At 37.4% G+C, this 25,479-nt stretch overlaps 1 protein-coding gene across 6 annotated transcripts in view; it reads right to left on the bottom strand.

Annotated features, from left to right (window-relative positions):
* Positions 1-12,210: 12,210 nt before the first annotated feature.
* HACE1 (HECT domain and ankyrin repeat containing E3 ubiquitin protein ligase 1) overlaps positions 12,211-25,479 on the bottom strand; it is a 52,986-nt gene continuing 39,717 nt past the window's right edge. For 4 of the 6 annotated variants that reach the window (XM_052781422.1, XM_052781423.1, XM_052781424.1 and 1 more), the window contains 6 exons: positions 24,406-24,602; positions 19,690-19,821; positions 18,880-18,978; positions 18,517-18,587; positions 13,568-13,681; positions 12,211-13,119 (listed from right to left, as the gene is read on the bottom strand). In XM_052781422.1, coding sequence (XP_052637382.1) covers positions 13,017-13,119; positions 13,568-13,681; positions 18,517-18,587; positions 18,880-18,978; positions 19,690-19,821; positions 24,406-24,602 — 716 coding nt within the window. In that variant the 3' untranslated portion in view covers positions 12,211-13,016. The other 2 variants (XM_052781425.1, XM_052781428.1) reach the window with 2 other exon arrangements.

Here is a 25,479-nt window from a genome sequence, read left to right as displayed (position 1 = left end):
CAGCCAAACCCAAATCCAGGTGGTACAAAAGAAAGGAATCATCTTAATATATCAGGCTTTGGATGAGTTAGATGGATTCAATTTCACTCAGATGCAATTTGCATTAACAAAAAAAAAAAAAAGACAACCTGTGTAGCTATAGATTTATTCCCTCTCTATAGTAATTAGACTTTTCTCACAAAGTGAAAGGCAGAACCCTTACCGCAAAACCTTTACTTTGGGGAGAGGTGGGGGTGGTGCTAACTTTTAAGTTCAGATGGAAAACATGATATAATGACTGAATACAATCAAGAGCACAGCAAGAACTGACTTGCCTTAAACATTCCTGCTTTCATTCCTGTGACAATGGTCTCGGAGAGTGCCCTCCAGCATCGCTGTGATCTTCATTGCTGCATTTTCTAATATGTCCCAACCTTTAAAGTACCTGTCCTCATAATTAGAGCTGATCATGAAAACATGAAATAGTTGTGAAAGTTTTGCCCATGAGGAAAATTTATTATAAACATTTCCCAAGGCTAATATGGGCATGTGCATGATATATTTGCAAGTAGAGCAGTCTCATACACAGACAAAACTTACAGGAGTGAGCTGAGGAGGCTATGGTGAAGACCGTCTCTCAGACTACTGGCTACTTTTGGTGGCAGGAACTAAATAAGATCTGATGCAGAGCAAAAATATAACTTAAGTGTTTCCAAAAACAGAGCTCTCTGGTTTTGGACAGATTTCTTCATGACAAAGGCAAGGATCATTCTCCCATTCAATAGAAAAACAAGGGAGAAAAGAGACAAAGGGGGGGAGGGAAGAAAGAAAAGAAAAAGCAACAGAGAGAAGGAAGGGCGGCCACAGCCACTGAGGCTGGGGAGAAAGGGGGAACATATCCACGAGCTAGCAAGCCTCAGGTTAGCATTGGAGCAGTGGTACTGCAGTTTCTGCAAATGATTAGTAATCAAAGGAGCCTGTTCCTGACGATGCATCCAAAGGGGCCTCAACAGTTTTTATAGTCCTTTTGTTTGCCCATCAGGCTACTTGTTCACAACACTAATTTTTTCCTCTTTCAAGTAAACCTGTTTTACTACACACATTTGAGAGGCATTTGCAGCCCCAGCTCCAAAGCAAATAGATGGTGCGTACTGCCGCGTTCAGTGACCTGCACACACCACATCTCCACAGAGACTTCTTTGCCAGTTTGCCCTAGGTATGCCCCTGATAAGTAGCAGAAGAAATGTCTTCCCAAAACACTGATGTTTTCCCTGGAGACTGCTGATCAGAGTCTTTTCCTACCATAACTGAGATCCAGCCATAAAGAGGAAATACGGTCTTAGGACAATATAAACAGAACCACATGCTCCTCTAAAATTCAGGATTTTAAGAATTCTTCAAGAGTACGTGTGAAAATATGTAGTGTAGGGCAGATGTTAACTCTCATATTTCAAGGTGCTCTTCTATGTGGAAAAAGAGAATCTAAAGAGACTAAAAGACTACTTTAAGGTAAGTGTCCTTATTTGTACTACCTGAATTCAGTAAAGATTTCAATAAGTCTCTGCTCAGAACATAAATATAGCAGTTTGGCAATAAAGAGAAAAGCCAGTAATCAAAAACAGAAAGAAGTGACAAAGCAAGTTCTTCAAAGGTCAAACCCACACCTCCCATAGACAGCAGTCTATTAAAAAAGGGCTAACATACAAATACTAAATTCATTAGAGGAAATCACATAATACTGCTCATTAGAGGAATATTGTACTGTATGATCCTCCCATTCCAGCAATTTCTTATACCAATTTACAAGCAAGAGACGATTTTCTTAAAGAAGCTGTTGATAAAAATGCCTTTTCCCAAAAGTTAAAAGCCAAGCACCTTTGGAAGCTCAGCAAAGGTTTCTGAATAGAGACTTCACTTTACCCACCAAGTTACATGAGCCTGATGAACAGGGTGGCCAACATTTAGTTTGGCCTTTGACAGGTTTAAGGCCTGGCATCCTGTAAAGATAGAAATCAGAGCATTCTACCACTGGCAAGGGAGACTTAGCAGCAAATAATTCAAGATAATTAGTGTTAAATGCATTCCTATTGCTTGATGATACCAATTCATTCTTTGCATGAAGCATGCAGCAAAACCAAACCAGATGTTTACCTTCTGATGTAACTTTATATGCCAAAAAAGCAGCTTAAATCCCTGAAGTAACAATGTCATATAATATTTAATGGAATGGCTGGCAAAATGATCTCACTTGTAGAGCTGGGTGCCACCAATATCTCAATTCCCCTGCAGTCAAAAAGAAAACACAATTGTCAGCAAATGTGGGTGTTCTGCAAGTAGCCCTGTACGTTTTGAGATCTGGTACTTTGAGACCATAATCTGAATTTCATGTGCTATAATTGGAAATAGGGAGGTTATGCCATCTACATACATGGCTTGTATCTTTCATTATGAAATATTTTTAGTGTGTGATTTCCTGCTTCTGATGATGTTGCTCTTTGCATTACACCCAAGGAAATACAAATGTCATGAAAATCACAAATAATTAAGTTCCCTTACTTAATCAGGTTCAGACATACTGAACTGGCACAGCTTTATGGCCCAGGATCAGGGTAGATAGTTATCCTGAGGCAGAAAAAGCAACAGAAATATTTTAGACAGATTTATACTTGGCACTCCTTTTTTTAGGGCTGGCAGGAGCTGGTGTTTGGCATATATCACCACCTGGCTATATATCACCTTCAGAATTAGAGGCCTTCAGACCCTGCAGATTCTTTGCTGGTTTACTGCTTTATATCCTTGCCTTTTCAAGACATGCTCAGAAGCATTCCTGATGCTGTGAAGTTTGATTTGTCTGAAGGGGAGGATGACATGAAATTTAAAGATCTCATATTCCACAGTCACAGAAAAATAAGGTCTGTTTTAAAAAAAACAGCATCTCTCTAGAGCTGCAGGATAGCACCCTGGATGAAGAGGCTGGCATATTTCTGGAAAACCAAGAAACTTCCCACCCTTGCTCCCCAACTTTTTCTTTCTTTCTTTCTTTTAAATGCTGCCTGTTTCAAATACAGACTTAAAGTTTTTTTCATGTATGTAACTGTTCGTCTTACAAAGATAGAAAGCACAGAGCAAAACAGGCCAAACAACACTTACTTGTCTTTACATTGTCAGGAAACTGCTTGCTACTTTGTAGAAAACACCAACACCCAGCTTGCTTTTCCCCTCCAGGAAAATTTTTACAGAAGAGGAGGTATGTACCTACACCAATCACACCAACAGTAGGCTTTAAAGCATGATGACAATGCAGTACCAGGGGAAAATAACTCAGGAGTTTGAGTTAAACAAAACCTCCTAAAATATAGGCATTGGGCTTTATTTTATTAAACTAAAAAAAAAGTGTTATTTGTAGCAAATATATATTGAAGGCACATATTAGATTTAGCATCGGAGTCTCTACATAACAGAGAAAAAAATGCAGACTTTAAGTATAGATTGTACTAACGAGAGCTTGTACGTATAGAAACAAGGTAGGATTGACACAAGATGGACTGTGAGTTCAACTTTAGGTGGTTAGTCTTGGTACAGAAGTTGCCAGGTGATGTTGAATGGATACAGAAAAAGACCCAAACAAGAGGAGCATGATACTGACATCAAGGCACCTGAAAATTAATTTCATTTCTGCTGCGAGGAGAAAGTAAGATTTCCCATGAGACAATCCCTACTGCTTAAAAGCAACTTTCCAACTTTGCTAGAAGTTGGAAAGCAACAACTAGAAACTTATTTATCTGAAAGTTAAGGAATTGGCATTAAACCACGGGGATTTCCCACCTTTATCAAATGCACCCCTCCATTCAGACCATCAGTTGCTGGACATAAAAGCCTCCAGTAACAAAGCAGTGAAGGCTCTTGAGAAGATGATGCCTCTAGGGCAAGTTAAAGCACCTGAGTCACACTCTTCACGGAGCATTCCCCACCAGTTCCCTAGCTCTTGAACATGACTGCTTTCCAGACAGATCACAGGAATGAACCTATTGCTCCACACTTTACCAAGTGTATAGTCAAGGTGACAGGGGAGGACAAGACACTGAAGCAGAAGCAAGCCTTGGAGAGCATTTGGCTGATCCCGAGTCCTTCTGTATAACTTTATTACCATTTTGAAAATTTGCGACTAGTGAGCACTGAACAGCGTTTTCAAGAGAGAGAGTTTCTTGACTGGCTGTTTATAACAGCCCTCCGCTCTGGTTTGCTCCAGCTGCCAGAAGAGCTCAGCAGGATGGCAAGACAGAAGAAGAGCAAGTAGACTCCCAAGGCCCCATTCAAGGGCTGTCTCCAAGGAACAGGCACCAGAATTAAGCCCTGGGTAAAAATAGACACTACATCTGAACACTTCCAGATGTCCCTACCGAACTCATCTGTTCTGTGAGGCATCACACAGATACACAAAGAGTGTCTCCTTCTCAGAAGTTTAGTCTAACTATTATAGCATGGGCCTACATACAGAGACACGAAGTGATTTACTAAGGTTACAAAGGAGGTCAGTGGCAGAGGTAGACATCAAACGTGAGCCTCGGCAGTCTCTGTGTAATCTGTCTGTCCATTGAACTTTGCTGACTGTTAAACACAAAAGATACACAACAGAGCAAAAGCCCCTGGTGAACTCACATCAAACCAGTCAAGACTGAGTAACAAAAAAGCTTGGTACTGGAGACAAGACAGACACAGAAGCAGAAATAAACCCTACAGTCCAGCCAGACATGGCCAAAGGTGTTTTCCTGTAAAAGACCCCAAGGAAAAGGTTTTCTTCAGGCTTTTACACACACACACAAAAATAAAGTACACAAAAATAAAGTACACATAGCTATGAGCTGTAATTAACACACCGGCCTCTTGAACAGTTTTAATCAAAGTACAACTTAATACAACTTATAGAAAGCATAGCTTGACATTAAAGTTTATCACAGTTACTCACTCATACTTTTCCATTACTTCAGTCCATTTCTCTGGTAACGCTATCAGCAGAGATGTGCGAAATCATCACCAAATACACAGAAAGAAACTGTAATGAATAGCAAAGACTGTAAGTATGTTTGGTCTTTCCAACACCGTTCTTAAATTGCCACAATCCAGTCAAGGCTAGAGATGGAGACTCTAATTATGCTAAAACAAAAAGACTTCCATAGGAACACGAAACATAAATAAAGCAAGCAATGTCTACCTGAATTTAATCCAATTGGATTTTCAACCTTTGTGTGTGAATTACTTCAGAGTAAAGTCAGGTGAACAGCTCTTTGCTGGCAAGGAAGGTAATATTAACAGTCAGAACGTATTTTTGTTTTAAAAGTACACATACACTATTTCCAAGACATACAGGCAACCTAAATAAGGCGCATTTGAAAAACATGTCAACAAGCTAGGGACCAAAAGCAGAAATATGGTAATCAATTCCCACGTGTCTTGCCCACGCAGTTTACATTTGGAGTTTTCTTAAATTAGAGACACATTTCAGCAAAGTTATGCATGCTGTTGTGCTTAATGGGTAGCATCTTGTCTGTACAGAAGGCAGCCCCTTCTCATACACAATCGGAAGCAGCGCCCTTTCAGCAGAAGCTTAACTTGCTTTAGCAAATACTGCCAAGAAAACCTACCTTAAGACATAGGAAAAAAGAATCATCAAAATGACAAGTCAGCAGAAGATTCATTCTGGACTAGTATCAAATGTGAAAGACAAAATTCACCATCCCCACCAACCCTCCTCTAGAGCTGCTGAGCTCAACCAGTCTTCCCAGTCTATGGCAACAGACTGCAGCCTTCAGACCAGGTGGGGAAGAAAAAAGGATCACATCTCGAGGAGGCCCAGGCACTTTTCTGACCTGCCAACTGAATGACATATCTGTTGTTGAAAACACCCCTGTTATTCCACATTTCCTCAGGACACTACTCACCTTTTCCCTGAAGATACTCTCCACTTTCAGAAGTGTGCTTCTACCATTTATTTTCTCTTGCTTACGTCTTACACAGAGCATCGCAAATATGTGCCACAAATCAGGGGTAAAGTGCATTAGTTGTCTCCGGGCCACCTCACCAGGCCTAATCTATTACGGAATTTAGATTCCCTATAGTACAATCCCTTCCTTTAGGTGACATACACCTAAAAGCCATACTGCCATAACATCCACGGGTGTCCAAATACCGATCAATAGCATCACTTTATTTCTACAGAGATAGCAATTAGAAGAATCAATCTAAAATAATGGTTATACATAGACTCACCTAAATACATCAGAATAAACTTACTAGCACAGACAAGCTGTGTAATAGACACCTGTGAAATCTTCGCCCATGTGCATGTAAACCACTCTTCAAGTATTCAGTTTTCTTTCCAGTCCACATAATTTGTAGACCAAGGTGTTTTTATATACTGGACAGCACTAGGGTTCAGTTTCCTTTTACCAGAGGTTATAAATTTGACTAGACAGCAACAATTGCTTTTTAATCTAAGCAAACTGATCTGTCAGAGGCAATCAGTACAGTGAAGCTATCCCAGAAGAATCCTAATAATCCCGATGAATCACTCGGCGCTATATGAAACTCAATAGCTGAACTCTTGGCACAGAATGTCACAAGCACTTAATGCAGCAAGTATATACAGCTGCAAACAGCGGGCTCAGGGACACATGCCTACACAATGTTTGCACTCCTGCTGCATTTCTACACGTTTTGGCATTAATCAGTTTCTAATCATATTAGCATAACTTTGGGGTTTTTTTAACAATTTCTCATGGAAAAAAAATAACACACATTTAGGGATATTATTTGTTATTTCCATCAATGGGTACACATTACATTCAGAGAAAATGGTCCAGAAAAATCTGGATTAGAAATTGGAAGGGTTCTGTTGTAAGAGAAAAATTAGCAATATACAGTAGTCAATGACACGAGGAGACCAAAATAGATGGAAGACACTGATTTCAGAGGAAATATTTCAATGGAACATTGCAGCCCTTCTCACTGGTGTTTTGAGCTTATCTGTAATATTTCAAACGTATTAAGTGAGCATTTTAAAAACTTGTGCTCCACTAAATTATATGCCATGTAAGGAAAGACACACAATAATGCCATTTTTTAAACCCAAACTAAAGGTGCATAGGAAACCCATTCTATTTTAATTCAAATTTTATAAATTTATTCATTAGTTAAAATTACATGCAGATTTTTATAACTGCAACAAGAAATACTACTTTATATGCTTAACTAGAAATGTTACAATCTACCTAACTGTATAGAGCTACTTTCAAATGAAACTAAGTATAAGAGTAAGCCAGTAAGTAACCTTATACTAGGTTTCCTTATGTGGTTTGATTCCTACTGCCTCTAAGCTACAGCTAGTCCCACAAACGTATATTAACTCTGTTATTGTCCTTAGAGAGTAAAAAATTTGTTGAATTGACAAGTGTGTCTATAAAACATATATCACAGTCTCTAGTCTATCAGCTGTATGATTATCTATAGTAAGTCTGGGTATAAACAGATGTTCTGACTTGAAAAAGCACTTATCTTTACAACTCAAGAATCCCTGAGGAAGTTTAATCTAGTTGATTTAAAGCTTTGGCTCTTAGCATCAGTTTAGTAGTTGAGTAATTTTACTTCTTAACTGGAAAAATACTCTTCTACGGACATGATAAAAATTCTTAGTAACAGCTGCATGTACAAACTACTGGTTTGCCAATAATTTCAACAGCCTAATTGAAAACCAACCCACTATTTCAAAACGAAAGTAAGGAAAACACACACATACATGCAAAATTCCCAACTACGAGGCCAAAATTGAAAGCCTACTTTATTTAATCTATACAAAAAGCACCCAGTTCATCACATTAATAGAGGAAAACAAAATCCCCACAGCCTAAGACACTCCGGGATGTAACATTTTACTATACTAGTACTAATAATATTGTATATATATTTTAAATATATTATATATAATCTAAATACTTTGAGTTAATGTAATGTATATATTTTATATTGTTGCTTTATACTTATTTAAATATTTATTGTTATATATTATATATAAAATAGCATAGAAACTACGGAGAAAAAGAAACTAGCCTTCAAAATCTGAAAAGCCATCTTGGGAAAACACCTTGTTCTTCACCCTTCAACATCTGCATCACGTTCCAAAAGCTTGTGGTGGAGATAAAGGTGCTAAATACAGATCACTATGCCTGCCTGGTAAGATTTAAGACAGGGTCATCCATTTCCTCTTACCACAGTTCATATTTATCAGTGTGTTAATTAATCAGCTGGTTTTCTTCAAGCATTCATCCTAACATGCAAGAGAAATTCCCAGAGAGATAGTACCATCTTTGTTTTCTGATTTCTGAACTGATTGCTTCTGTCGCGGTTTAACCCCAGCTGGCAACTCAGCCCCACACGGCCACTCACTCACTCCCCCCACAGTGGGATGGGAGAGACAATTGGAAAAGTAAAAGTGAGAAAACTCATGGGCCGAGATAAAGACAGTTTAATAGGTGAAGCAAAAGCTGCACATGCAAGCAAAGCAAAACAAGGAATTCCTTCAGCACTTCCCCTGGGCAGGCAGGTGTTCAGCCATCTCCAGGAAAGCAGGGCTCCAGCACATGTAATGGTGACTTGGGAAGACAAACGCCATCACTCCAAACGTCCCCCCCTTCCTTCTTCCCCCAGCTTTATATTGCTGAGCATGACGTCACATGGTCTGGAATATCCCTTGGGTCAGTCGGGGTCAGCTGTCCCGGCTGTGTCCCCTCCCAAATCCTTGTGCCCCCCCAGCCTGCTCGCTGGTGGGGTGGGGTGAGGAGCAGAAAAGGCCTTGGCTATGTGTAAGCACTGCTCAGCAGTAACTAAAACAACCCCAAATTATCAATCCATCAACCCTGTTTTCAGCACAAATCGAAAACATAGCCCCATACCTGCTGCTATGAAGAAAATTAACTCTATCCCAGCCAAAAGGAGCACAACTTACTACCTGGAATAGAGGGTACTATTCAGCAGCTGTATTCTTTAGATTCAATCAGTTAAAAAAAATTAAGTCTTGATCATTGAGGGAACTCTGGATTCTGCTTTTCAGCCACAGATGCCTGGCTGGCAGAGGACACTGGGAGGAATGGAAGCAGGCCAGTGCCAGCAAGAGACTTCCACTGCCTGAACATCAAAGAACCTCTTGTGTCCAGGGAGCAGAACTGCAGAGACTACTTTCCTTCAGAGTGAAGGATCAACCCACTACATGTACAAAAGGAATGACAATTGCTTGGTTCAATTTCTACACTCAATTCCTGTGCAACACCATACAAGTATTACTGGAAAATCACCTACACGTTAAGACCTGGAGGAACACCTACAGAGTATTGCTTGTCTGCATATAGTAAGGGACAAATAAGATTGATTTATTTATTTATTTATTCAAATGCTTTTCTAAAGCCATCTGAGCCATCTTCTTCACCTTCCTTGCCAATCTAGGTTGGATGTCATGAAGAGAGCTTCCACTCCTGCTCAGGTCTGGAAGGGGAAGAGCAAGGCTTTTCAGAGGCACTGTTGAGCTGTACTTTGAAAGCTGAATCAGCTCATTAGACTTCAAGAACAGTCCAAATAAACAAAAACTTTATTTAGGAGTATAAACTCAAAATTGTAGAGTTCACACACTTCCAAAGCAAAGGTGGTCCTAACATTTTTTTCTACTGTACATGTGCAAGTCCCAAGACTCTGGAAGATTCAGGCCAACCATCTTCTCCCTCTCATTCCATTTTCAGTCTTACTGACTACGGAACATACAGTGGAAGTCATTAAGCTACATTTCACAGTTTATGGTTTTAATGGTTTTGCAACATTAGATGCACGACACATTTTCAAGCATCAAAAACCAGGCTTTGCTGTCTAACATTTCATAAAGATAATAAAAGTTAATGAGCGCTCATGATCTATGATCTGACAAGACATCTGTTCTGTTCTTTTTGAGATAAAACACTCACCCTGCCTTGTTCTGGCACAGTGGGAGAGAACAAATAGAAACCAATTAATCATTCTAAACTATAAGCTATATTAAGTTATAGTTTCTCAACAGGCTTTTCATACCCTGTTGCTAATAGGGCACAGGTGTCCTAAAAACAGTCTTTCAAAGCAGTAATTAAATCCTGCTAACTTCACATGGTCAACTGCAGCAGACAGTACTGTTTAGTGTTTCAGCAGGAAAAAACTTGTTCAAAACACGCAATAACAAGGTTGCTGTTATACCAAGGGTCCAGCATCAAGAGCTCTATTCCCATTTTCTACATATTTTCATCATGCTTTTTTATTGCAGGAGTATTTTAATAAAATTTCATTCTGACCATCGAGGGAGTCTTTGGTACAAATATTACAAGAAATACTACAAGATACCTCATATGGGACATGACTAACATCAGTATGGGGGAGGAAGGAGTAATCTGCTTATGAACCATTTGTGAGGCTTTAACAGGGAGATCTGTCATAGGGAACTGTTGAGAACATTAAAACTCTGTGTACCATTACATTTCAAAACTAGTTGCTGAGCATTTTAAGAATACTGTTTGAGACCAAATTCAGCTTGTTGATACCTATGTCACCTACAGTATAACACAAAAGTGTAAGTGCAAAAAAAAGAATCTGATTCTTTTTTCCCCCCTTGTCATGGTATGACGTTTTGGACACTACGCAGGAGTACACAAGGTTTCCATTTCCTGCAAATCGCTGTATACTACCATGAAACAGAACATGTGAAATGAAAAAGAAAAAAAAAATTTACAGATTGCATAGCAGTTAATGAACAACAGTATTTACAGTAAAACCCTCAGATAAAGATAAAATCCCAGTTTACATAAAGAAAACAGATATACATAATTCTTGACAAATACCTTGTATTACTCAGTACACTGTCCTGCAATCAATCTAACTTGCAATGGCACACAAAGAAATAAGCTATATAGCCAGGGAAACAAGCACTGCCCAACTGTGCAGAGAAGTGAAGTACTTTTGCTAACTGAAGGATCCAAGATAACTGGGATTTAATGCTAAAACCCCCTACAGCCTCAAACATCTAACCTATCTAAACAGTCTAAGCTTCCTAGAGCATGCCAGAGACGAACAGCATCTCTCCACTGACTGAAGCAATAGTCTAACCAGCTTTCACTGGATTGACCTGCTGGAAGAGTCTGCTCTTTCCACTAACTAAAAGCGGTATTCTCCTTAAGTTGCAGTCAGAAACACCACGTAAGAATTTAAACCAACGTTTATGCATATATGTGCACAAACAGAACTGAAAGGGAAATAAAGCTAGTAAGTCTATGTATAAAGCTTAGCCCAAAGGAAAATTACTGTGGCACCACTGAATCAGATGGTCCACAGGTTTCTCCCTCACACCCCTGGAGAGGTTATACGTGTTTTAGATTAAAATAAGTAAGCAAAATCTGATAAAACAGCACTAAGTAAGCAGCCCAGACAGATCACAGCTGGTGAACTCAGGCTACACATGCATTAGCACTTAGTTTAGGAAAGCATGAATGGATCAGTAGCAGTTTGTGCTGAGGACCTGAATCTTAAAATTTAGGTGGTTAGGGGGTTCGCTATACCTGTACTCATTTACTAACTCTTCAGATCACCTCTTCAGATCAGTTAGGTCTTGGAGACATAATTAGATGTTCATCCATTAGCATTTGGTACATTTTTGGATCATGATCCAAATGTTTAGTTTCACCTGGAGAGAATTCAGTTTGCATGACAAGCAGGGATGACCAAATTAAAAAAAAAAAACCACACCATCAAACAAAACCAAAAAACCACTCCTAGCCTGAACCAAAACAATAATGTAGATCTACCGTAGAGCGCCTAAAAAGCAGTTATGCAAATGCATCATCTACCCCAACATGTGCAGCTACTTATCAAAAACACATGCTGATGAGCCACTGGTGTGTATTTTTATATATTGAGTGATATATTCTAATTTTCTATAAATTTTGACATGAGATTCTGATTATTATAGTCTTGCCAGTCAATCTTGATAAGCCCAACTTCCTTCCTTGTGCATTTGCTTATGTCCATCCACACACTTTGACAATGCCTTCTCAAATGCTGCTTCCATGACAATTTAAATTATAGTAAGATGAATAAAATCCTGGGGGGGTGAGTGGGGGGGTGGGGGGGTGGAATAAACAACCCACAAAGACACACAAACTTGTCACATTCAGATTCTGATAAAAATATTAAAATTTAATAATACCTTTTGAACATACAATTATGTCAAGGAAAGAGTAAAGGCATTCAAACAAATGGATAGAGATCTTAAATAATATTTACAAATTCTAAACTGCAAGTTGACTATAAAGTCACAAATACTTTAAATACTTAGTAGAATATAGTGTAAATTCTAATATAAATTAGATATTAACTTCATCTGTTATTTTTTCCAGTCTAGTCTTTACATACTATATACATTAAAATACTAAAAAGTTATAAAATTTTATTTCTGTTACTATGCAAAGAGATGGAAAATACATCAGATCTGTCTTACTGTACAATATCCAAATTGAACTTTCTATAGCATTCTCTCTAAAAATAAACGGCACTTTCACATGCAACAAGGCATAAAGTACAAGTCTGTCCATTAGCAGTATGCCATCTGAGTGCAAAGTAAACTAAAACGTAAATGTCATTCAACCATATAGTTGAAAATCAAAAGTAAACTACGGAAAGAGATTCTGACAAACTTTCTGATTCAGACTGAAGTAATAATGAAAAGCATGTAAACTGATTTCCATACAGATCTGTAATTTTAAAAAATGAAAATATAGCATGCTGAGAAGTTTGTCATGATGGTATCAAAGTTACTTTGACAACATGTAATGGAGGAAAAGCTGATGATCCTGTACAAATTCTGAAGCCCAGCCCTGCCAATGGGCTGCAGCATCTAAGCTGCTTTTCTATTGACAGTTTCCAAAATTACTTCTGCCACTCAGAATTGCACATCAGTAGTCAGATGAATTTTCTAGACTTCATTATGCCATTGTATAACCATAGCTTCCACAGTGCAAGGCCACAAGAAGCCTGTCCTTAAGGATTTCTTTACTTGGGTATTCAGGTAACTTGAGCATGTTGATACTGAAAAGAAAAGAACAAAGCCACATCACAGTTCAGCAAGAAACCCAACAGTAAAGTTTTCTGATTGAAAACCCTGAAGATGTCACATTCATGAGAGAAAACAAACCTGTGCTGCATTACAACACCATTGAGTATTCAAATACATTGCAGGAAATTAAGGGTTTTTTCACTTCAGTAAATTGTAATACAATAATTTAACTTGAATATTCCCTTATTGATCCCACTGCCTTTAGTTAAGCAAAATGAAGCAGTAAACAATGAGCAAACATAATGTAACATCATCTGGGTTAAACCCCATCACTTTCATGTTGGATAGTGAATACTCTACAAACTGTCTAAATTTCAGGGGGCCTTTTAGTGAAACTATTTAAAATAACTGTACTTTTCACTGCGACTGACATGAAAAAGCCCCGTTTTTAAGATATTTCAACAACACTAGTTAGCATACCACGTGCTTGATGTTGGTAAAAGATTTGCAGTATATGGCACAGCAGCAATTGTAAAATTTTGCAATCCACTGCCACCCATTATATGGGCAAAGCCACCATGAGGCACCCTGGAACTGAGAAAATTCACAGAAATTAGACCATTACAAGAATGTTATAAGCCAAAAAATATAATCTTTACGCTGCAAATATCTCTTACTGCTACATGTGACCATTTACTAATACTTTTATCAAGCCTCTCCCTTTCTTACCCATATAAAAATTCTCACTGTCTAAATGCTTTTAATTACAATATTGAATAATGCATTTGTCCATTTACATTAGGCATCATATTGTTTGAATGATATTTAAGAGAATTCTGTTTGCACTTCTACAACCAGTTTTTATAACGGAATGGTATCTCAGTTCAGACAAACATCTATGGATATTTATATTTACAGTTTAAGAAATAATGCATCATAAAAGTTTATTCTCCGATTACTATCGATGGGACAACTAACCAGTGTCCTTGACATCTCTTTTCATTTATTACTCCAGACCACATATTTCAACTAACTAATAAAACCATTACATCAGTCACACTATCACCCAGTGACAATATATAGCAAAACCAGAACACACTGAAAAAAATCACCAGCATCTTCAGGAATGCATTCTCACTTAATCATATTACTCATTAATATTATCATTATTTTTTTCCTTTTACCAATATATTATTCAAGGATTACTCAAGGTGTAAATGGACAATAGCCCTGGAGTCTTCAGAGTCCCTCCCTATAATTTTAAACAGAAACAAATAGAATAAAATTCAGATATTTTTATAATATCAACTTAAGTCACTATGCATTATGAGGTAACAAGTTGTTAGCATAGCCCTCACACACACAAAAAAAAAACAAACCCACAACCTATAATGAAAGGATAAGAACTAAAAAGAAGTTGAATGTGAGCCAGCAATGCATCCTTGCATCAAAGGCGGCCAGCAGCCTCTTGGGCTGCATCAGGAAGAACATCACCAGCAAGTCGAGGGAGATGATCCTTTCCCTGTACCCTGTGAGAAACATCTGGAGTCCAACTCCAGTCTCCCCACTACAGGAGGGGCAGGGACAAACTGCAGCAAGTTGAGCAAAGGGTGACTAAGATGGTAAGGGATTGGAGCACCCGACACAGAAGGAAGGCGAGCTGGGACTATTCAGCCTGGAGAAGACAAGGCTCAGGGGAATCTGATCAATGTATAGAAATACCTGAAGGGAGGAATAAATAAGATGGAGCACAAGTCTCAAGATGGAGCACCCAGTGGTGCCAAGTGACAGGACAGGAGGCAATGGGCACAAACTGAAATGCAGGAAATTCCATTTAAACATGGGAAAAACTGTTTTACTGTGAGGTGGTCAAACACTGGAACAAGTTGCCCAGAGAAGCTGAAGGGTCAGCACTCCTGGAGACACTCAAAACCTGAGTGGACAAGACCTTGAGCTCTAGCTGACCAGCTCTAGCTGATCCTGCTCTGAGCAGAGGGTTGGACTAGACAACCTCTAGAGGTCTCTTCCAACCTCAGCTATTCTGTGATTTTGTATCTAGCAAAGAAAGAATCTGATAAAACAAAATAAACCTTCCATAAAATATATAACAGCTGTTAGAATTTTGGATTACAGGTACTTACATTAAAAACAATGCTCCCATATTCACAAAATCAAAGTGACTCTAAAAACCAGGAGCAAGAATGGAAAAGAAGAATGAAGTAATGTTTCCACTCACAGTAGAACTTCTTGGCAGAAATGCGGAATAGTAAGGGGTTGCTACTGCCAAATGTTAAGGAGCTAGGACAGAGCTCGTAATAATACTTTTTGAACGTACCTTTAAGAGCTAGGTGTAATATCCAACACATAAATCTGTATCACCTAGCTTTATGACAACAACTTTGGGCATATAGTTCTAGCACTGGTATATAAGGCAACCACTATGGAGGGAAGTGCTGATTATTTGCAGCATGCTATTTCTGACATACAAACAGAATTGAGCTCACAGCCACAGTTCAGAACAGTTGTAAAGATTTTACAGCAGTACTCTTTTATACCATGGTTTTGGCTCACATTTCTAATACAGTGCTGCCTCCCCTGCACTGAATTTTTTTTTCTCCCTCCAATGAACCAAGAGAATTCCACATTCAAATCAGCAATAAAACACAGACCTAACTGTTGAAAATTTCTCATTCAGTCCACTATTAGGTAATTTTTTTTTTTCTTTTTCTTTTTTACAATCTAACCTATTAAAATGTTTTTCATACAACAGGTCAAAATCATATAGTATGATCAGGGCTTTGAACATTTAAAAGTAACAGATGGCTACCAACATATGCCTCCAAGAATGAGTTTTCTTTCCAAGCAAAACACTGCCAATATAGTTAAGAAAGCCTTCCAAGTATGTGCAAATAAGATCACAAGATCTTCTCTCTCCTACTGCATGTGCAAATAGCCTTTAGCAAGAGCAACAATACAATTTCATAGCTTTGGAAACTTCAACGCTATTAAAATGTTTAAGTTTACATCTGAATCCTAAGTTTTCTACCTATTTTTCCACTTACAGATTTTGCATAAAATTACTTGAAATGAAAAGTGTAGAACAGATACTTTAAGCCTTCCCTTATGTTTCATTTTACTTTTAAAAGCAGTTGTATATCTATCACGTTTATCAAATATGCTGAAATTCCCTTAAAACAGCATATAGCTTATTACTCAACAGAAACTACAGTCCCCTAAGAAGTTAAACAGCAATCCTGATACCTGCAGAATACCAATAAAGTAGAATTTATCATAAGCCGTCAACACTTCCGTCTAACTTAACTGAAAACCTGATCAAAAGTTGCCAATGGACAATTAACAATAATTTAGCCAAATACTATTATAAACACCAAACAGATCGGGGGGGGGGGGGGGGGGGGGGGGAGAATAAAGAAGTAAAATGTGGAAGACTTCATTACGTTGAAGAGAAAAGGGGGGACGACAACAAAAAGCAAAAGTTTAAGAAATATTTAGAGATGTCAGAGAAACACCGAAGACAAATATAATTGTTTTATTTAATTTGCTAAATTAATTTCATACTCTTGATTGGAAAGAATAGTACCACTTCACACCTCACCCCCACCCCCCCAAAAAATAAAAAAATCAAGTAAGTGACTATGCAGAAGAGATTAAAGAGAAATGGAAAAAACAATGAAAATTTTGAATGCAGCCTGCCAACCAGTACACCCAAAAACAAATTCTTCACTAAGGAAATGTGACACCAAAAAAAGATCAGTTTGAAATCAGGTATACTTTTAGTGTAAAATGTCACCTAAGATACTGGCCTGTACTAGACTAACTGCTGTTTTAGCCCACAGACAACTTGGCATCTAAATCTTCCATGCCCAGAACCTAGGACTGTCTGGGGATTTATTTGCAAAAATGCCAGCTCTATACCACTATTAAAAGGTAACTTTCAAAGGTTAAATTTTTGTGGAAAAATATACCTATTACATTTCAACTACTGAAGAAAAAACACAATGGGTACCTACTAGCCGATACAGAAAAAAACTAAGCAATTTGTTTTTAAATTCCAGCCCGGAGTTCTTAAAAGACATACCAAAAATTTCCTTCCTACTAACAAGAAATGGGTAAGAACAAGTCGGTATGTGATTTGTGACCAAAATTAATGGTGCTCAAGCACGTATTAATCAGACAACATAATTGTTTACTTGATAGAAAGCATCCCTTAGAATCCAGTAGATAATCCCAAATGCCATGAAAATAGTGAATGCCACTTCAGTATCACTTGGAATGTTTTAAGAAGCATTTGAAACATGACCTTACATCTTAAAGAACCTTATTTGCCATCTAGATTTAGAAATGGACTAGTCCACTAAAAGTGAAAGACCAGCAGCTGGCGTGCAACAGATGTGCAGTTAGAACTGCAGGAATCATTTCTGCAGAGGACAAAAAGAAAGATCGATGTGCACAGAACTAGCTTCTTAAATTGTCTGTGATCCCTAAAAACAATGAAATTCATAATAAATCAAGTAAAACTAATACAATTTGAAGACCATGCCATTTGATGATACATCCATGACACTGAAATTCCTTGGTATAAAAGACAAGGTTTGATGATCTTAATTTGTATTTTACCATTGCTTACCCACAAAACTTATAAACAAAAGGTCAACTACTCTACTAATCCTAGAATATGAAGGGAATATCAAATTAAGGAGATGGTGCGATCTCTACTTGCCAGCAGAAAAATACATGGATTACACAGCTCAGGTGCCACACGTATGTCTATGGATCCACTTTGCAAAAGGTCTGTATACACAAACTCAGCAACTCACCCAGCTCACAGAGGCATTTATTGTTCAAAACCTTCCCACACTGCCCCCAATCCATAAAGGAAATAAAAGTGGCTTTCCCTGAAGAACAACTAGAATTTAGGACACAAATCCTATATAAAGCAAACAGTCTTGCATAAGGTTACATCTTCACTTGATCTTGACATGCTGCACTAATGTTCAATTCAACTCAGCTTTAAGAGAAGGATGTTCTGTTTACACTGACTGAAGTGATATCTAGTTATCTCATATATTAAAGCCTATATTGATTATTGGAGAAGCCAAGAGCCACATAAATATGCAAGAAGAAGAAGAATATAAAGCACAGTTAAATTCACTACTGCCTTGTTAAAAATTGCCTGGGACAGCAACAAAGGCCTCTTGCAAAGTAGTCAAGTATAACAAATATGTAATCAATCATTTTGCTGGCAATACAGGCAGCAAAAGTATTAACACACACTTTGATCAACATACAGAACACAAAAGCATGCAAAACAGTTTCTAGTTAGGTGATCTTGTACGGCAATCTGAAGTCTCTAGACTTATTTCACAGTATCCAGACAATATATTTGTTGCTACAGAAGCGTTTCTCACCTGCCAGTAACGAACTGTAATAGTAATACTCTCTCTTCCTGAGTTAGTTCTTCCACAACATCCCAGAACCACTAAATGAAAAATAAGTTAGTGTTCTCCATTAAATACTTGTAGTACTTGAAAAGATAATGGTAAAACAATAAATGGAATATTTGTGTGTTTGTTCCTTAAGTGATGGAAATTTTCATATGAAATTCATACATAACTAAGTCACTTAATGCAGGAATATAGTATAAAAAACCTCCACGAATTTCAACCAAAACAAGCTTCCATAAACACAGAGAGAAAATGACAAGAACAACAAAAGCACCCTTTTGGGGATTAAAATGCAGTAGTCTACATTATTTAAAAAGATAATTTTACCTGAATAACTTGGTCTCCTCTCTCATAGCCACTGGTGTATTCTGTATTTTTTAACCAATCATTCACATCAATTTCTGGCATACCAGACAACAAAAGCTCCTTCAGAAGAAGCACACAGATTGTGATTAGTCCTCCTGACTAACCATTAATTTCAAGTGTTCATGCTATTTTAAAAAGTAAGGCTTTAAGAAGTATAAAAATTACAGTGCTTTTTCTGTTTAATTGCAACCTTACAGAACCTACAACTAAAATTTAATACGAGAAGATTCTTGAATTCAGGTAACTTCACATGATCTGTTTAATTTAAGTACAGAGTATCAAGAGTTAGAAAGTATTGCCAAAGAACCTAAAAGAAAAAAAGCTCTGAGTCTTGGCATGACTCGAGACAAAACTTAAGATGTGCTGGTTACAGAAAATCAAACCACCACAAAAACTTATTGGAATTTGATTCTGTGACTCAGAAAAAGTAAAGACAATAGACAGCATCTCCTTCCTTCCTCCCTTCTGAAAGAAAATATGAAAAAGCTTAAATGCCAAAATATCCCGATTCCATTTTGAAATAGCAATTTAAGGCATTTATCACTGGCACGTGAAGTTATCACATTACAAGACGACAGTCATTGTAAGTACTTAGGATAAGCAGGAATACACATATTGAGAACCTCACCAACAGATGCCCAGAAAGCAAAAATAAAGTGAAAGATATAAAATTTTTATTTTGTGGGTACTGACCTTTACTTCTACATCATTACACTACTGATTAAGTATGCTGAACAAAGTATTTTAAAAAGTATAGGCATTTCTGCTTACCAGTTCATATTCATCAAAAAGCTGGATCAAAGATGGTGGAATGAACATATGGAAGCCTTGTAAAAAGGCATTTATCTGAGGCTGAATGGCTCTTGTCATTCTAAGCTCTGTGACAAGCTGGACATACTCAGCCTGCAATGTAGAAAACATCATTAAGATATACAATAGCAAAAATACATAGTGCTCATGCAAACTCACACACACACAAATGCAGTCCTCAATACATTACAAATCTCATCTACTGTAAGATGTTAAGAGTCCCTATGCACTTTTCACACACAGAAACCACCCAAAATAATTTGGAAGACCTCTCGGAGTTCAGAGCCCCTTCTATTCTTCCCCTTTCCTTCCCTCCTTCCAAAAGCAATTCCCAAACAGAAGTGTTTAAATCATAACACAAACCAGTCAAAAACCAGGGATTTGGACTAAGGTAAAGGAAGTGAATAGACCTTAGTTTGTCATGCCTGCATCTAATACAACCACCATTGCGACCATCTAAGGACATAAACAAGGCAATGTTTGTAAAGAAAAACATTCTATTAACCAAACTGAAATAACTCAGGGAGAAAAAAAAGCATTTATACCATAGCCATGTGAGTAGACAATATCATAGTTTGCATGCTTTAGAGATTTGGGGATTCCGTCCCCTTTAAAAGATGCCAGTTAGAAAAGGAATCCGCCACAACCTTGCTTTTGTTGAAAACACAAAAACCTAAGAGGCGGTTAATGGAGGGAGGTTTTCAGAATAAGGCAGACAGAAGTGCCTACAGTAAAGCTGTATAAACATGTCTCATCCACCCTGACAAAACCATGCAAATCTAATAAAGTTTCTTCACTTGAAAAAAGAGATTTCTACTTGAGAATAAAATTTACTCCTAGATTAAAGGTACTCAAAGTAATGCATTTTTAATAATGAAATCATGAAACATATCTCCCAATTAATCCATCTCAACTATCACCTTTCTTCAAGACAATAATCTTACAAAAATACTACCTTGATTTTTAATTTTAAAACATTAACCTAAACTTTTATGTTCTGAACCTGCACAAAAGCAACCAAGCATTCTTTCTTCCCTCCATTTCAGAAAAACAGAACGAAGTATAAACATTTTAAAACATAGAATATTTTTCAAAGGCAGTTCCTTACATTCACAGAAGTATAAAGGGATTATCATTTGCTTTGCAGTTGGAAGATATATTTAAATGCATTACCATCATTTTATTAGAGTGAGAAGACAATTAATGTGTGAAGTGCTCTGAAGAAGAGAAATGTAACCTAATCATATCTTCAACTGCAGAGCTGTTCCCAAAAATCTAGTCTCAATCTAGTAATACCCCTAGGTTGCTTCTACTGTCAGTGGAACTGAAAACACCTCCCTTCTTTAAGGAATTACAGGGGTAACGAAAGGAGGTTAACTGCACTAGACAAAAGTCAGCCTCTGTGAATACATCTTATGAACGCCAGGAACAAATCAGAAACTTTACTAATACCAGGATTAGAAGTAGTGTTACCACTGGTCTTCAATGATCAGAAATATTTGTTTTACATCTCTTAAGTTGCTGTTACATAAACAAGGCTATTCAGAAAACAGGGTTGTAGAAAAAAATTCACAATCTTATTTTTAAAAAAATCCATTAGAAAAAATAAGACACGCACTTATTTTCTGCATTACAAAAATAGTTACACTGAACTCTTTCATTATGAGAGAAAACAGTTGCTGTGCTTTCGGTGTAACAAGAAATGTTTTGAATAGCCTGGAACAACCGAGCATCCTGACTATCAGCACTAGCGCACGCTTAAAGCCCTGTACCACAGAATTCACGTAATACATGTCAGTAAAAAAAACCTGGTCAATTTTTTTTTTTTTCCTCTCTGTTCACTTCATTTACATTTTATTCCCTCTCAGAAGCCTTAGGAGCACATTACAAAACAGAAGTATCTACATAATTTCAGATCTATATATGCATTCCTACATAGTGCATAAAAGGTACAATCCAGCCTTCTTTTAAGAGGGGAGATTTGATTGAACACACATGAGACAAGCATCACAAATATGATGACAAAGTCATTTTGAGTGAGGGGTTGTTCTGTATTTTCCTTTGAGGTAAATCAAGCAGAGATCATGCTTCCCCGATTTGACAACCCCATATACTGTGAGACAAGGATCAATGTTTATTCTGATGTTCAGATTCAGAGAGCAGCTCCATTCCAAAGCTGTTTGAAAAAAAAAAAAAAGGTAATTTTTTACTGCTAAACATCATGGCCAGCTCACAGACAGACAAGTCCTGGGAGGACAGAGAAAGCCATAGGCTTGTGAAGATTTGCACCATTTTTTAAAATAGCATATGGTCAAGCTTTGCCTAGCTCTAATTTTACTTTTTTCCTAAAAAGTATGTAGAAAGCTGCAAAAACATACACAGCAAAGAACAAAGAAACGTGTAGCATGGACACCGGACAAAGCCTGACTTTTCCCTTTGAAGTCTCTCATTACCGTGACAAAAGGCAGCTGAACCACTACTATCTATAACTGATACTTCAGTTGGCACTACATGGACACTCCAATTGCAAGACTGGAACATTTGCATCGTATGGTCCCACAGCCATTCACCTATTACACAGCTGATGTAAAGAAAAGAAGATTCCCTTGTTCAAAGAAAACAACTTTTTACAAACAGCTATTACTGCTGCTCCTCAATGGGGCATTTACTCTTTTTTAGTTTGGTTTTCAGTAAGAGGGAGATGGACTGTTTGGTTGGTTTCTGTGGGGTTTTTGTTTTGTTTTTTGTAGGGGGGCGGAGGGGATTGTTGGTTTGGTTGGTTTTTTTAAGGAATAAAGATTCACTCAATTTCATTTAAAAAAAAAATGCTATCCTTTAAACAGGTAATCTGCTAGTGCGCATACACAGCAAATTCCTTTAGAAGCTGAATTTTCTTCTCCCAAAGGTATAGCAAATACAATGAGTTTTAAACAGCCATCTTTTGTTCCTCAGATAACGGCAGAAAAAAAGAAAGGTCTCTCTTGCAGGAGGAAAAAAAAAAAAAGTTTTATAAAGTAGACACTTTCCTGTTTAACCTGTTAGAACTGCTAAGCTAAAGCATACTGCAAAACCATGTCACATTAAAGAAATTGGGAACAAACCCCAAACGCCACTAAAACACAGATCTACAATTTTCAACAACTTGGTTCGCCACTGTCAAAATCAGTGAAGAAGAGACAGTGCCATCTTACAGGTGTTTGTTGACTTCACATTTTGCAGATTCAAATTAAAAAAATCAATTACTATTAACAGTTTCAAAGCTACCACAACAGTCATCTGTTTATTACCACCTTTCAAACAAAAGCTACACAAACTCTTATCCCTTCCTGCCACAGCTAAGGAAGGCTGATGAGCTAGAATGGATGCATCTGTTCTGCACATGTTCAACCACCCTTTTTAGTCTGTGCCCAAAGTCAGAAGTTAACAGTGCAATTTAAGCTACTAATGACTGAGGGTATTCTCGTGTGGGCAAATTTCTAATTTCATGCTAACTGATAACAGTTTTTAAATCGGTGTTATGAAACCACAATTTATGTCAAGTACATCTATTTTATACATTGAGAAGCTAGGACTGCCCAGAAACAAGAATCAACATCCTTGCTTTCTCTGATAGGTAATAAAGAAATTAATCATCCACTGCCCTCACAATTAGATTTGTTTTACCATCTGTATTCTTTCATGAATGACTATATTGCAGGAAACAGTGCAGAATCAGGCTAATAATATGTATTCCTGTTATTGGAATGACACTCTGCCTTAATGAAAATGAGAATTAAGCATACAAGAATGCAGCGCCAATTGCTCCAACACAAACTAAAATGTCAAAACAAATGCTGACACCAAGTGGCCATTTACCAATACAGCAGCTGTCTACACGACTGGTAGAGCTGAATGAATACTGTGTACACAAAGTGAGTTAGGCTAGCTCAACAGAAATGAAAATCAAAACACAAAGCAAACATAAGGATCAAAAGAGTCAATGATACAAGAAATTGCAGGTCTACCCATGACAGTCCTGCAGTTACTCAAAACTACCTAGTGGGTAACTACAGAATTCAATTAGACTGATGTCTATCTTAATTTCTAGATGATTTTCAAAATCTAGCTGTGTTTTTCCTTATTTGTTTTTGAACTCGGGGACTTTCCAAGCTGATACTATTGAAGTAAATTTAAAAGGTAGATTATTTCCATACAGACCAAGTGACTTGCAAATGGCTGAAAAAGCTTCCTGCAGCCTTTTACTTTGTCAATTATCCATATGTCACTGCAGAGCAATCCAGTGCCATAGGCTGCCCTACCAGGCAGCACACTTTGCAACATTATCTACAATTTTACTTTTAGCAATTGCTGCTGTATTACCTTCCTGGTATATATACCCATGACTTGACTTTAGGAATACTCGTAACTTTTAAAATAAACCATTCATTTAAAGTTGATCCTATTTTCCTTCCAAAAGTTCTGTCAGAAAGAACAACCTCATACCTGAACACTAACAGAGACTTTAAATAGTACTATTTCTAACATGCTAAGCTAGAAAAAGGGGAAGAACGTTGGCAACTTTTTTATTTTGTGTATTTCCTTCAAAACAGGTATACCATTTATGCTTCCAGTTACTCAGAAAGTCAGTCCAATTGCTTTTCTTATACTATCAACTTCTGAATAAACCTGTATACTCACCTTGTTTTCCTGTGTAACAAGTATACTTGCACCCCCTGGCTTCAATGGCACTTCTTCCATTGCTCCAAACACATCAGTCTCAACAGAGAAGGTCAGCTCTAAACCCAGATCACTGATATCATTATCTAAAATCCACTGCAAGTTCTTTGCATACTCTGGATCAATAGATGCTACATCCTGATAATTTACAGGTATACCTAGAAAAAAAAAAACCAAACCAGAGAGACAAAACCGCTCAAATAAATAGAATAAAGCAAAAAGGGTTCTAACTTAATATATGGTAGAAGATTGCCCTCTAGAGAAAAACCAGAATAACGCAGTAATAAAAAAAGGGAAAAAAAGAGATTCACCATTACGAACTACAGCAGAACCGTACTTATTACATTTTAAAAGCATTAAAGAATCAAGTTCCCTCTATACGTTTTTCTTCCCAGTGAAGCAAATGGCATTCCACTTGACCAACAATTTGCACGATTTTAGCTCACTAATGGATTTCAGTAAAAGCATCTAACCACATAGAACACACAATGTTAAATGAGTTTCCTAAAAAAATCTTAGAGTTTTCCACGTAACTTTTAGAAACCCAAATATCGTATTTCTCTATACAGTAATATCTTTTCCCCCAGAAAATTATTTAGAACTGCAGGGGGAAGACAACCTTTCTGTACTTGGAAAACTGTCGCTCTTCAGTTTTCTTCTTTTTATATCATTTGCTATGAGATCTACTATACAGTTGAAAAAAATTATTTATAGGAATTTTACATTTTCAGACTGAACTTGCAAGTCATTTAGAAGCATTAACAGGAGAGTTGCTAGAAGTTTGACTTTTAGTCAAGTACAGAAACTGCCTCTTTACAGCCCCTTCGCAGACAAACAAACAAATTTGAGCAAATGTGCCCAGAACAAGGTGACCCTGAGTTTGCACAAGAGAACTACCCTCTTCACTACACAAGAAAGCAAATCCCGATTACTTTAAATCTGTCATGATAGATACTTTCATGCTACCCAGACAGATAAATACCTGGGAAAAGGGGCAGGGGTGAGGGTGGTAGTAGGTTTAGAGAAAAGCAAGTT

This window comes from Harpia harpyja, chromosome 3 (genome assembly GCF_026419915.1).
Source record: "Harpia harpyja isolate bHarHar1 chromosome 3, bHarHar1 primary haplotype, whole genome shotgun sequence".
Taxonomy (NCBI): Eukaryota; Metazoa; Chordata; class Aves; order Accipitriformes; family Accipitridae; genus Harpia; species Harpia harpyja.
The sequence above is the reverse complement of the archived record's forward strand: the minus strand, read 5'-3'. Positions and strand labels throughout refer to the sequence as shown.